We start from the raw sequence: 12,772 nt of genomic DNA on the forward strand, positions 1-12,772 counted from the left end.
AAATGTTATTTTATTATTGTTATTTGTGTAGTGTTTCAAAAAAAGTATTCGCGAAAAACATGAGTTTTCAACGGTGAAAAACGACAATAGTCATAACATATAACGCATGCGCATTGGTGGATGTATTGCGCTTTATGGTTGGTACTATGTTCGTTTTTCACCGGTGAAAGCTCTTTTTTTCGCGATTATGGTGAGGCACTATACTATTGCTGGTTAGATTCAAGACATGACATGGTTAAAATGCTACATTTCACCAACCCAGCTTGCATGAACCTAAACTGTGTCACTTTTACGTTACTAAGAAGACAAAGCAACATGACCATCTTGGTCGTATGCGGTCTTTGGTTTGAACCAGGATGCACTTGCCACTCAAGGTAGTTTCATTGGGGGTAAAATTTTGTTGTTGCGCTAATGACCCTACCTCTTAACTGTACCATGGCCGCCTAATTAGAATGAGGTCCAAACAGCAGTGACGCGACTAAACAACATGGCAGCAGGATCAGATATATTGCCAGCTGAACTGTTTGAGGCCGGAGGCGAAACGATGACTAGGCGTTTGCATCACTTTAAAGTTCTTTCAAAATTTTATTTCAAAAACAAGGTTTTTTTCATTGTTTTCATAAAAGAAATGTTCAAGATATTTTCTAAAATTCAAAAAAATATATATTTGGGGTTGTATTTCTATTCACTTGTTCCATTTTTCTTCCTACGGAAAAATTTGTAAAATAAATTATAAATTGGTTGCATACCTAACAAACGTCGCCAGCACAAAGGTGGCGAAATAATGACCAAAGTCATTATTTCTGTTTGTGATTTCCACAGGATATAAGTCAGCTATTGAACATTAGTGTAATGTTTATTGAAGATTTTGACGTGGATTTTCTCTTTGCCAATGTTAATACTTTTTAATTTATCCGTTAGGTGCGAAAAAACTCCAGGTTTATATTTTAAAAACAAAATTATGTGCAGTTTATTTAAAATACATAATTAATTGTAAATTTAAAAATAATTGATATTTAATACTTGTTTTTAGCAAATGCTAGAAATTGACTTATGTAGGAAGACTATAGGCGTGATGTTTTGATAGTTAAAAATCGTTAGTGACATAAAAACAAAATGTAGACCATATAATAAGATAACATAAATACATTGAAGTGATAAGTGGAGCATAGCATTGACCTATTTCACACTGCTTTTCAAATAATGGTCAGCAGCAGCCTCCCAAATATCATCGATTGTATCAAGTGTATTGTGCCACAGCTCTTCAATTAGTTTCCAACCTTGTTCCTGTGTGACTAGAACGTATTCGTTGGACGGATCAAGGGAATGGGTGTAAGCCCCCATCACCAGGCTTTGGGCTAAGCGAGCAGCCACACAATATTTCAAATTCTGTTTAAGATGCGCGTTTAAAGGACACACCGTCTCGAAACCAGCGAGAAAAATGCCACCGCTTTCAAGATTTTTTGCTTGTAATACCATATAGGTAAGTGCAATTCCAATTTCAAACAATATAGGTGATTTGTTAGTGTCTCCAAAATCGATTATACCTTTGACCCTATAATCCTGTTCGTTAGCACCAAACCGCTCGACAACAATATTTTGTTCATTGAAATCCCCATGTATAATTTGCATTTCATAAGAGCCCAATTGAGACAAAACTTTTTGTTGGAAAGTTTCTATAATTTCTTCGACCAATGCCCTGCGAGAAACGTCACTCAAAACATATACAAACTCCTTAAGGTTCGGTACAGACTGTAATTGCCAAGTACTCTTGTGAGAATTGTAGGCAGCATGTTCAAAGTTCTGTAATGAAACGAGCATATGTAAGAAACTATATTTATTTAGTAATACACTGATAAAATCACCTTCAAATTTTTTACAATTTGAGCTAGATATTCACCACAGTTGTATAATAAGTAGTTTGTAATTGGAACTTCATGCAGCATTTTTCCCGGTATATATTCCAACAAACGAACTATATGATCTACGCCACTCAACGTTTCCACAGAATAATACTTTCCGTTAACATTTGCCACAGGGCGAGGACATTTTACTTGTTTTGCTGAATTATATTTTGTATATTACTAATATGTTATTATAATTTTTTATTATCATTTATACTTACACAAATACAACATTAACTGATTCTGTGCGTCGACAACATCCTCCTTTTTTGAATCCAAAGAATTAAGAATTTTCAGTACATAGCCATGGGGCGAATGTGAAACTATCAATGGATTTTTTATATTTCTGAAAAACAAAAGTAATAATTAAAACATAAATGAATTTTTTAAACACGTAAAACAAGTTTTATTACTTTTTTTAAACATTGTCAATCAAATCGTTTTTTTTTACATCTCTTCTTCCCAATTCAATTGCCCCAAAATGTTTAATAAAATTTAATCGAACCTTTGTAATCGTTTAATATCCCCTTGCGAATTAACTATTTGTCTTTAAGTGTGAACTACCCATTGAAATGTTAACTTGTGATACAAATTGGCAACTACGGCAAAATCATATGCTCATAAAAAAAGTGGCTACTCTACTCATTCTCCCGCCCAATTCCACATATACAAAAACATTGTAAACAAACGATAGAAAGAAAAACTAGAAAAATATTAATAAAAATCCATCGGTCTTGCCATGGGAATCTCAGGTTTAATACCCTTCTTGGAAAAGGCTTCCAAACCTGTGGACATAAGAGAGTTACAAGGCACATCCGTTGCTGTGGACAGCTACTGTTGGCTTCATAAGGGTGTTTTTGCGTGTGCAGAAAAATTGGTTAGAGGTGAAGATACTGATATTTATATCCAATACTGTCTAAAATTTGTGGTATGAAAATAGAATTAAAGGACATTCACCTCAATCCATGAGTATGAAAACATCTGAATTTTAGGAAATGTTGAAGAGACATAAAATAAAAGTCATAATGGTATTTGATGGAAGGCACTTGCCAGCGAAAGCCGAAACTGAGAGAAAGAGAAGAGAGGCTCGCCAGGAAAGTAAAAAACTGGCTAAGGAGTATCTTCGTCAAAATGATATTGAAAAGGCAAGATCTCATATGAGAAGAGCCGTTGATGTTACCCATGAAATGGCACTGCGACTAATTAAGGCTTGTAGAGGTAATTCTATTATTTTTCTTTATCTACACTTTTTAATCAAACTGTCTTTCGCAGAAAGGAATGTTGATTGTATAGTGGCACCATATGAGGCGGATGCACAAATGGCTTGGCTCAATAAACAAGGTTTGGCCGAGTATATTATAACTGAAGATTCAGATTTGACATTGTTCGGTGCTTTAAGGGTATTATTTAAGCTGGACCTCCAAGGTAATGCCTTATTGGTTGAGAGCAATAAATTGCATTTGGCAATGGGCTGCAAACCAGAAAAATACACTTTCGACAAATTCCTAAGAATGTGCATTTTATCAGGATGTGACTATTTAGACTCTCTTCAAGGCATTGGTTTAAAAAAAGCATGTAAATTTATAATGACAACAGAAGAAGACGATATGACCAAAGCGCTAAAGAAAATGCCACAATACCTCAAAATGAGGCAGTTGGAGGTCACAGATAAATATATAGAAAACTTTTTGAAGGCAGAAGCTACATTTAAGCACATGTATATTTACAATCCTTTGAAAAAACGAATGGAAAGGCTGCATGACTTAGACGTATTTGGAACAGACGAAAAACATTGTAGCAATGCGGGATCATTGTTGGATGATGAGGATCTGGCATTTCAATTAGCTTTGGGAAATCTTAATCCCTTTACCTTGCAAAAAATGGATGATTGGCACCCAGAGAAAAGTTGGTCAAATACAGGAAGTAAAAGTCGGCACCCAAGTATTTGGAAATCTTCTATCTCTTCAATACAAAACAACGATAGTACAAGTAACGATAAATACAAAGGCGCGCTTTTGCCATTTAAAAAAATAGAATACAAGAACATGGCAGAGACAGAATTACAAGAACAATTGTCACAGGAAAATTCAAAACTTGAAGAAGCAGAGGTGTTTTCAATCTATAATTTGGGAATATCGAATAGAAAAAGAAAACGAGTGTCATCAGATAGCAGCGACGATACAGAACAGCCTAGTCAAGAATCTGTTAAAACGCCATCAAAATCACATAACCCCTTTGCTGTTAGTTATGTACCTACAGAAGATAAACCAAATTCGCCCGTTTGCACAAATAGATCATTGCTGAAGGTATTAAGTCCTCACAAAAATCAAACCGAACCAAAAAATAACAAAATTTGTGTTGACATAAAATCACGTTTTTTTGCGCAAAATATAAAAAGAGTATCAAAAAAGCCTTTTGCGGCCAGAGACTTGACAGAAGATATGACAAAAATCGAAGAAAAATCTCAAAGTTCTGTTGCAATCAAAAAGGATTTGTATAATGATTTATCACCGCAAGCCAAAGCTGATATACATAAAAATAAAATATCCAATTTAGAAAACAAAATGGATCAAGTGTCTTCTGATGGTACCGCCGTAATTAATGATACTGTAGTTACAAACATAACTTCAGTTGTAAAAAGAAAAGAAATTATTGAAATATTGTCTGATTTAGAGGAAGATAATTTAAGTCACTCGAGTTATACGCAAACTACGTTATACTCAACTCAAAGCTCGTCCAACAGTCTAGTTAATAGTCAAAAATGTTTGGGTTTGGCTAAGCCTAAGAAAAAAACAAATTTGTCCACTAAAGGGAACAAAAGTGTTAAAAGTGATTCGAAACAGCCAAAATTAAGTATGTTTGGTTTCCAAAAACGACCAACTTTAAAGAAAATTTAGGAAATTATGCTATAGATAATATCGGTTAAAACACATATTATTATGGTTATAAGTCAAAAGCTGGAGTTACATACCACGCGAAGCTCTTATGCTTACTTAAACAACCTAATGCGCCCACATGCGTTCTTTTGGCTGAGTTACATATCATGCGCCTTTTGCTTCTCACGAATTTTTAAAAATCAGCTTATTTACGACATTTTCAAAGTAAATTTCAATGGGAAATGACAATAATGAGGTTTAATACGATTTTAATAAATGAATTTCTCTAATTTACGGACTGCAAAACAAATTTTGAACAGTAAACATATTCAGATCATATGTTTTGCGCCCTCAAACGCGTTAAAAGTTGGCAGTTGGGTAACATATTCCGTGCGTGCATTTGTTGTGTAACTCACACAATACAAACCAACCTATTTAATGGAAGCGTAATTGCGCGTAAGTGCTGCGCGAGGTATGTAACTCCACCTTGAAGAAATACTTACGGATCTTCGGTAACTAAATAGTTGCGATCATCATATGATAACATTGGTTTAATTTCTCCCAATGATATGCCATACAATCGACGCAGCAAACTTTCAACGTCCTCATTAGTTACTTTAGGCTTTATATCAGAGCCTGGCTGGAGACAAGCCTCAGAATCAGTTTTTGTTTCAGGTAGCGTAGCGACCTTTGGCGTTTCCTGTTCCTCGTTATTGTTGCACGTAGTCTTAGGTGTTGCGTCGTAGTTATGATTTAATGTATACGATTTCCGACGTGATATATTAGTTAATTCCACATTATTCCACGCATCGTCCATTTTCCGCTAATTCAATTAGTCGTAGCAAGTATTGAATATGTTCTAAATATAAAAGTAAATTTGTTAATAAAAGCATAAATACTGTCTATTCAATTATTAAATTAAAAAAAAAATGGATTTCTCCACTAGACCTACCACGGCGTTCAGAATAATAGCACAATTAATGATTTTTTTATCTACATGTTATCTACAAAAATGTGTGTTTTTAGATTAAAATAAACATAGATTTTCACTCCAATTCGAATGTGGGCAAAATAAAGGGAGAGGAATTTAATCAATCAAGTTTCAGTTCCGGACATTCCATTGTATCAGAGCAAGACATTTGTAATTTTATATCCACGCCATGACAATGGCCAGCAGTTTTATTTCTGATGGAACTAAATATACGTAGATTCAGCTCCAAGCGACAAAAAAGAAATTGATCAGAATAAATCGATTAAGAATGTTATTCATATGAAGTTCTGTGGGATGTGAAACCAAACAAATTTCCATGCTATTGCGTTTATCAGCACTGTATGAGGTTGATGTACACGCAAACAAACGTTCAATTTATTCTTCAAATAATTCGACTTAATTCGGTCAGGTATGTGTGATCGGCTTATTTATTGTGTACTCAAGAAAAGTTGAATCGGCTAAAAATTTCAAACAGCAGTCAGACCACTAAGGACAGAAAAAAATACAAATGTAGAATGTCACACAAAACCCATACGTCATTTGCCTTTATTATGAGTTTACATGTCTGTTTTTTATTTGTTTAAGGTTTTTTATTAGGGTCTTATTTAAAATGTATGTATGACTAAATGAGCTCTGTATAACAAAAAACTATTTAATTTTATATTTAAATCCTGCTAGTTTTTTTAATAAAATGTCTATATTTAGGTGAACATTTTACATATAAAGATGCATCAAGTTGTTCTTTAACTTAATAGGGTCATTGTATATGATAAAGACGCATATGTTTCTATTAAAACATCATATTTGAACAACGATTAATGCGTTTTTTATCTTGCTACTGGGCTTCAAATATAATTATATTCGCACTTATAATTGTACAACTACAATTGAGATAAATGTAATGAGAGATGCATATGTGTATGCAATGAAAGTAGAACTACCAACAAATACGATGGGATTTTCCTCTACTAATTGATGTGTTTTTCAAAAAATGAAAAAAAACTTCACTTTTGTGTGGTATTTTTTCTATATTGAAGAATACTACACAAATACCACAAGGGGCTGGTGTAGTGGCTTTCAAAAATAGGTATATGAAGCTAACACTTAATTGAGTTAATACATAGGTTAATCTAATCGATTGACTGTTCAGTAATAAACGACAGAGGAATCACGCATCGTTGCGAGGTTATTTTGCCACTAATAAGTGAGTTCCAAAAAGTAAATTTTACAATTTAAACACAACGTTATTTTGTATAGTACGTATTTTTAAAACGTTATTGTACTGAAAATTAACATTCCATCACTAAACTCACGTTTTTGGTTTGTTATTCTACTACCTGAACGTCCGTAGATTGACTCAATATTTTCATAATCCGAGTAGTACTACAATATTTGAGAAATTTAACTAGTTAAAGAAAAGAATAAGCAAAAGTAAACAAAAACATGAAACATGTGATCAAAGCAGTGCTATCAGATTAGGGAAAATTTCCCCAAAAGAGGAGATTTTTTTCGCCATTGGGGAAAATTTGTGTTCTCATTCGGAACATTGCGAAACAATTAATTTTGAATTTAATTTTAAATCCGCCTTGCATTTGGAGTACGGAGATTTTACGGAAAAAAGTAACAATTGGTTATTTTCCAGGGGAAAATTCACCAACATAAGGTTGTTACTATATTGGGTTTTCGCCAGGATTCACTGAATAAGGTTATGCCAAGCGATCAGCCCACATAATTTTTTTTTTAGTTTTTGGCAGTACTTGCCATTGAGGATGTCAAAGTTTTCTTTTTTTACATTCATTCTTTGTTTACGTTTTCTCCTATTGGATGACATTTTCAATGGGCAGATTTGACACCTTAATGATGTTCATGGGGCCTATCAACTTTATGTTTTCGCAACGGACCTAACCTTCTATTAGTGAATCCTGGGTTTTCGCGTTGAAATTCCATATAAAAAATAAGCGAAATATATTAACGAAATTTGTTAATTCCGTCTAGGGAAAATTTTCATTTCGCGACACCCAAAAAGAGCACAACCATAGTCGCTGTGCAATTGTTCCGCAATTTGATAGCAATCAAATGTATTAATTTCCATACCAAAACATGTTGTTTTATCTGCACTTATTTTTTCTCTATTTTTCATATATTTTCTCAAATAAATACAGAAAAATGAACCATTGAAACAAATAAAACAAACAAAAATGATGCCGGCAATAGTTTCAAGTGTTGCCACTATAATAGTTTTTTGCCATTTTTCTCACTATAAACAGAGCACTACTTTTTCGCCTATTTTCAGCCAACGTTTTTTTTATATGGAGTTTGACAGCATTCCGCTTGAAAAGCTGAACATAATACTCAGCTTTACTCAAAATAAACGCGATTGCCATCTTCTGTTGGTTTGCCCAAAAAGTAATTGCGGATTTTTTAAAAGAAAGTAAATGCATTTTTAATAAAACTTAGAATGAACTTTAATCAAATATACTTTTTTTACACTTTTTTTCTAAAACAAGCTAAAAGTAACAGCTGATAACTGACAGAAGAAAGAATGCAATTACAGAGTCACAAGCTGTGAATAAATTTGTCAACGCCGACTATATGAAAAATCCGCAATTACTTTTTGGGCAACCCAATAATTGTAACTGAGTGTTTGTTAGTGTTAGTGATGTTGTTCACATGTATTTACTCTGGGTAGAAAAAAAATATAGTGTTTGTGAATGCATAATTAAGAAAGTATTTTTTAAATATAAATAAATATATTCGAAAGAAAAATAAATATTTCTTTCACAACAAGCATTTCATTCATTCTGTTTAAAATGAAAATGTTTGTAAAAGAATATGATGTGCTTTTAGTCTTGCAATTACAACAACAATATTTGGATAAAAGTGGAAGATGCTGACGAAGGCTTTTGGAAAGTTGTGCTTTTTTAACTTATAACAATGAAAATACTACAAAATCTAATTATTTTAGAAACAAATGCTGCATTTGTCTCTTTTTAAATTGTTTTGTGTTTCGTTATTTATTAGTTACATAGGGGTGGGTTTTGGTTGTAAAATACAACAACATACATGAATTTCAGTACGACCCACACACTCACATTTATGTGTACACATGCACGTAAGCAGCTGATAAATTGTTTGATCCCATATTAATTTTTATATGTAAATGGCAACATTTTGGCGAAAGAAACCCAAAACCAATTCAAATGTGGTATCCTTGTCAAACCACCGAAAAACGATTTTTGGAAATTGTTCCACAAAAATTAACGAAGAACCATCCTAAAGTCATTAAAATCTGCGTTTCATTGCAAATGGTAGTAAAAAATTAGGAAAATTATTTTCAGTTGTTGTAAAAAGATAGTGGCTGGGTTTGGCTCAAAAATATGAATCCAAATTTGTAAAAAACTAAAACCATTTACACTATTTTTTGTTCGTTTTTTTTTTCTTATATAACCGTATTGAGTAAAAAATGGTACGTTTTGGCTACAAAAATTACCTTTTCAACTTGTTTTTAATAACATTTTGCCAACCTCACTTATCATCCCTGTCCAGAGTAGCAACCTTTACTTTGAAACAGCTGACACGTCATGTATAAAATAAACATAACCTCGATCGTTTTTACCAAATAACAATTTGGATTAGCAAAACAAGTCTCTCCGATTCTCACTAAAGATATTATAAATTCCTTAATCTTAATGGATCATTTGTATATCGAAATCAGCTCAGAGAATGGTGCTGAGACTGAATTTTTCACGACAATTAAGTCCTTTACTGCGCTGTATGTCTACCTATTTTTAGAAAAGCCCAAAACTATAAAACTATGTTTTGTACTTTCAAAGAATTTGCATAATTTTGGAAAAATAAAATTGAATTCAGAGTTATTGAAAAGGGAATTGACGGAAAATGATATTATTTGTAATGATAGTACAAGTGAACAGCATATTTTAGATCTTCATCTCCCTCTATATGGCAAAAATGGTGATACCTTCATTGCCGGCATGTGTGCTGTGTGCCGAGAAATAATTCATCAGTCGGATAAAAAGGAGTTGCTAGGATTTAAGGAAAGCTGTTTATTAGCTCCTGCCGAAGCGTCGATTTGGACACGTTATTTTGAAGTGGACATAGTGCGTGTTCTGTGCGGCACACTCACAAAAATAGAGAATAATATCGAGTGTAGCGATTTTCCAATAGAATGTGTGCACTTTGAGAACCACATGAATGAACCTGTCCGAATGCACAACATATATAAATTGGCCCGTGAGAGAGCCAATGAACAAGGTTCTAGCAATGTGGAAGACAATGATGGCCATAGGAAGAAAGTGACCATTGAATGCAAAATTCCGAAAGAACAATTGGCCATTGATCACAAGTTTGCAGAAGGTGTGTCATTTACTATTGCGGATTTGATTCTTTATCCATATATTCGGATTATATTTCATTGTTATACGGGAATGCTGGATAAATTTCCCCTAACAAAGAGATGGCTTCATGAGGTGTGTTAAATTTTTTTTATTTATTTATTCCATCTTTTGAAATGCAAAAACCATTGCATTCAAAAAAAAGTATATTTGACAGTTCACATATCTAAATAAAAATAATTAGTTATGATTTTTATTTGATAGTGGGTTTTATACAATTAATATATTGCAATTGCATTATAAGCATATGTTTTTATTGTTATAATAAGAGATCTTTAGAACAAGATCTTTATTAAATAGCAAAAAAATATGTGTCGAGTTTCAAAAACTTCCGAATTTGCTTTTTATTTTCCACACACTCATTTATTTACTAGGTTGACGATTTTGAACCCAAGTGCGCGCATATCCTTAAAGAATGCTGTATATTTCCTTCTGGATTTGCTAAGACAGGATGTTGGAATCTACCCAAATGTGATGCTTTCAGCCTTTACAAAAGCGATCCCAAGAGATATAAACCTCGAAATCGAATATTTACTGAACAAAAAGAAGTTGATGTCGCTCTTAACAAGCTGCAAAGCTTAGGTATAAGTTTTAATAGTATCTCTGACTGTAGATACGATCAGTTCAATGTCGACTGGGACCATATAGAACCATCACACGCTGTAAGCTCGGCTTTGCCTATAAACAGATTGGAAAGAAAGCGCCAACAATTGGAGAATTTAGCAAATGCTGTTGTCTCCCTTTCTAATCCCGGATATCGTATTATTGACTTTTGTAGCGGTACAGGTCATTTAGGCCTTCTTTTAGCTCTCCAACTTCCTGAATGCACTGTGATTTTATTGGAAAACAAACCGTTCTCCTTACAAAAGGCAAAGGAGAGAGCACGAGAATTAAATTTAAGAAACGTGAAATTTTATCAAAGCAATATAGACTATTTCAATGGACATTTTGATATTGGCTGTTCACTTCACGCTTGCGGAACTGCAACGGATATAGTGTTAGCACAATGTCACAGAGTTAAAGCTATGTTTGTAACTTGTCCGTGTTGTTATGGATCTCTACAACCAATGCCCCACATAAAATATCCTTTAAGTAAAGAATTTCGTTCAGTGTTAACGGAAAAAGAATTTTTGTACATTGCACATACGGCCGATCAAGCTCACGCCTTGGGGACATTGAACTGCTCACCAGAGACCACGATGCAGGGACAACTTTGTATGGACATAGTTGACACCGACAGAAAGTTGCAAGCAGAAAACATAGGATATAAGGTCACCTTAACACGATTAAAGCCCGAGAATTGCACACCAAAGAACAGACTCCTTGTTGGTAAATATTGTAATGACAACTAAGTCTTTAAATAAATTTTATTTTTACAAAAAGTGACTCATCGTGTAAACATACTTAGGATAGAAAAATTATGAAACTAATATTTGCCTCCACGCAATGCCAAAACCAAATGCAAAACAGATCCTCCTTGTACTTTGTAATCTGCGGCCGTTTTGTCATCATTCCTACATCAGAAAAATAACGCAAAATATATATATGGAAATGTTTGAAATATGGAACCTACATTTGTTTTCCAGAAAATATCAATCGCTGCTGCTGGGGCGGAATGCCTTCTTTTTCTTCCACACGCTCCTTAATGCGATCAACTTTGTCAGTGGGCTCAATGTCGATTTCTATTTCTTTGCCAGTAAGCGTCTGGAAAAAATATGTCTCAAACTCAAATATTATTTGCTTTTAAATATTAATACCTTCACTTTGATCAACATTTTGTTCGTATATTCTAAAAATAAACTGTTTCTGCAAAATACCCCAAAATTTCACCAACTTTTTGCGAAACTATTGGAATGTTGATACAATACCGGCAGTAGTAATGAAATGTTCACACAGGGCGATTCAAGTAGTAAATTTTACTGCAAGGTACCATGACAATTGAAAATTTACTATAAGTGTGTTCGGGTACTTTGCCAGTAAATATTTGAAGAACAGTAGGAAACCCCCTTCTTCGTTATTAATGGGATTCCGCATTAAGGCTCTCGACCGCTGATTCTATAAACGGAAAACAGGTGCTGAAACCATTATATCCAGATTTAAAGAGCAGTGTTAACGGGGTTTATGTCACGTGCGAAAACATAAAGTGGATAGGAGAAAACGTAAACAAAGAAGTTGACATCTTCATGTCATGTCGGCTGAACGCTTGGCTTAATCTTATATCCGGTTTATACTGCTCTTTAAATCCAGATTTAATGGCTCGATCATATTCTTTCCCTTTATAAAATCAGCTGACGAGAGCCTTAAATTCGGATTTAATGAGCAGTGTAAGCGGGGTTAAATTGAGCGAATCCTTTTCCAATTCCATTCACTTGTATTTAATAAGACATCTGTTCGAAGCTATACTTTCGTTAGGTCTGTGTGCGCTTTTAGTCTATTTTGCTATTTATTTGAATAAAACAGCAGGTTTTCAAAAAACATGCTCGATGTTGCAACTTGCTCCCATAGTTCATTAAATAAGGTTAAGTCACTTGCCCAATTTGAGAGTTATATCCAAATGCACACTTATGCTGCTACACGTAGCAATGCAAA

At 33.7% G+C, this 12,772-nt stretch overlaps 4 protein-coding genes across 6 annotated transcripts; 2 read left to right on the forward strand and 2 right to left on the reverse strand.

Annotated features, from left to right (window-relative positions):
- Window positions 1-939: 939 nt before the first annotated feature.
- Window positions 940-7,192, reverse strand: LOC106090346 (hydroxylysine kinase). Of its 3 annotated transcripts, none has more exons than XM_013256509.2 (5): window positions 7,085-7,192; window positions 5,284-5,639; window positions 2,126-2,250; window positions 1,866-2,062; window positions 940-1,803 (listed from the first exon to the last, which is right to left on the reverse strand). In XM_013256509.2, exons 2-5 carry the CDS (start codon window positions 5,595-5,597, stop codon window positions 1,180-1,182), a joined length of 1,260 nt encoding a protein of 419 aa, XP_013111963.2. In that variant the 5' UTR covers window positions 5,598-5,639; window positions 7,085-7,192; the 3' UTR covers window positions 940-1,179. The 3 variants fall into 3 exon arrangements, with proteins under 3 accessions (XP_013111963.2, XP_013111965.2, XP_013111964.2); XM_013256511.2 differs by having other exon boundaries at window positions 7,109-7,169; XM_013256510.2 differs by lacking the exon at window positions 7,085-7,192 and adding an exon at window positions 5,733-6,286.
- On the forward strand, window positions 2,453-5,634 carry LOC106090331 (exonuclease 1). The gene is made up of 3 exons (XM_013256485.2): window positions 2,453-2,832; window positions 2,897-3,122; window positions 3,177-5,634. The coding sequence occupies exons 1-3, from the start codon at window positions 2,644-2,646 to the stop codon at window positions 4,799-4,801; spliced, it is 2,040 nt and encodes a 679-aa protein (XP_013111939.2). The 5' UTR covers window positions 2,453-2,643; the 3' UTR covers window positions 4,802-5,634.
- A 2,123-nt stretch (window positions 7,193-9,315) lies between the features above and the next one.
- Window positions 9,316-11,569, forward strand: LOC106090345 (glutathione S-transferase C-terminal domain-containing protein homolog). Its single transcript, XM_013256508.2, has 2 exons — window positions 9,316-10,258; window positions 10,558-11,569. The coding sequence occupies exons 1-2, from the start codon at window positions 9,461-9,463 to the stop codon at window positions 11,533-11,535; spliced, it is 1,776 nt and encodes a 591-aa protein (XP_013111962.2). The 5' UTR covers window positions 9,316-9,460; the 3' UTR covers window positions 11,536-11,569.
- On the reverse strand, window positions 11,518-12,068 carry LOC106090347 (NEDD8). The gene is made up of 3 exons (XM_013256512.2): window positions 11,941-12,068; window positions 11,757-11,887; window positions 11,518-11,697 (listed from the first exon to the last, which is right to left on the reverse strand). The coding sequence occupies exons 1-3, from the start codon at window positions 11,956-11,958 to the stop codon at window positions 11,610-11,612; spliced, it is 237 nt and encodes a 78-aa protein (XP_013111966.1). The 5' UTR covers window positions 11,959-12,068; the 3' UTR covers window positions 11,518-11,609.
- Between the last annotated feature and the right edge of the window lie 704 nt (window positions 12,069-12,772).

Source organism: Stomoxys calcitrans, chromosome 3 (assembly GCF_963082655.1).
Source record: "Stomoxys calcitrans chromosome 3, idStoCalc2.1, whole genome shotgun sequence".
In the NCBI taxonomy this organism is placed as follows: Eukaryota; Metazoa; Arthropoda; class Insecta; order Diptera; family Muscidae; genus Stomoxys; species Stomoxys calcitrans.

What these genes read in the sequence shown, in the direction of transcription:
- LOC106090331 (XM_013256485.2), top strand. Translation starts at nt 2,644, where the DNA reads ATGGGAATCTCAGGTTTAATACCCTTCTTGGAAAAGGCTTCCAAACCT. An exon ending in AATACTGTCTAAAATTTGTG is followed by an intron (nt 2,833 to 2,896) that starts GTATGAAAATAG and finishes TCTGAATTTTAG; the next exon opens with GAAATGTTGAAGAGACATAA. An exon ending in ACTAATTAAGGCTTGTAGAG is followed by an intron (nt 3,123 to 3,176) that starts GTAATTCTATTA and finishes TGTCTTTCGCAG; the next exon opens with AAAGGAATGTTGATTGTATA.
- LOC106090346 (XM_013256509.2), bottom strand. Translation starts at nt 5,597, where the DNA reads ATGGACGATGCGTGGAATAATGTGGAATTAACTAATATATCACGTCGG. An exon ending in TATTTAGTTACCGAAGATCC is followed by an intron (nt 2,251 to 5,283) that starts GTAAGTATTTCT and finishes TTTGTTTTTCAG; the next exon opens with AAATATAAAAAATCCATTGA. An exon ending in AAATTGTAAAAAATTTGAAG is followed by an intron (nt 1,804 to 1,865) that starts GTGATTTTATCA and finishes GTTTCATTACAG; the next exon opens with AACTTTGAACATGCTGCCTA.
- LOC106090345 (XM_013256508.2), top strand. Translation starts at nt 9,461, where the DNA reads ATGGATCATTTGTATATCGAAATCAGCTCAGAGAATGGTGCTGAGACT. An exon ending in CAAAGAGATGGCTTCATGAG is followed by an intron (nt 10,259 to 10,557) that starts GTGTGTTAAATT and finishes TTTATTTACTAG; the next exon opens with GTTGACGATTTTGAACCCAA.
- LOC106090347 (XM_013256512.2), bottom strand. An exon ending in ATATTTTCTGGAAAACAAAT is followed by an intron (nt 11,698 to 11,756) that starts GTAGGTTCCATA and finishes TTTCTGATGTAG; the next exon opens with GAATGATGACAAAACGGCCG.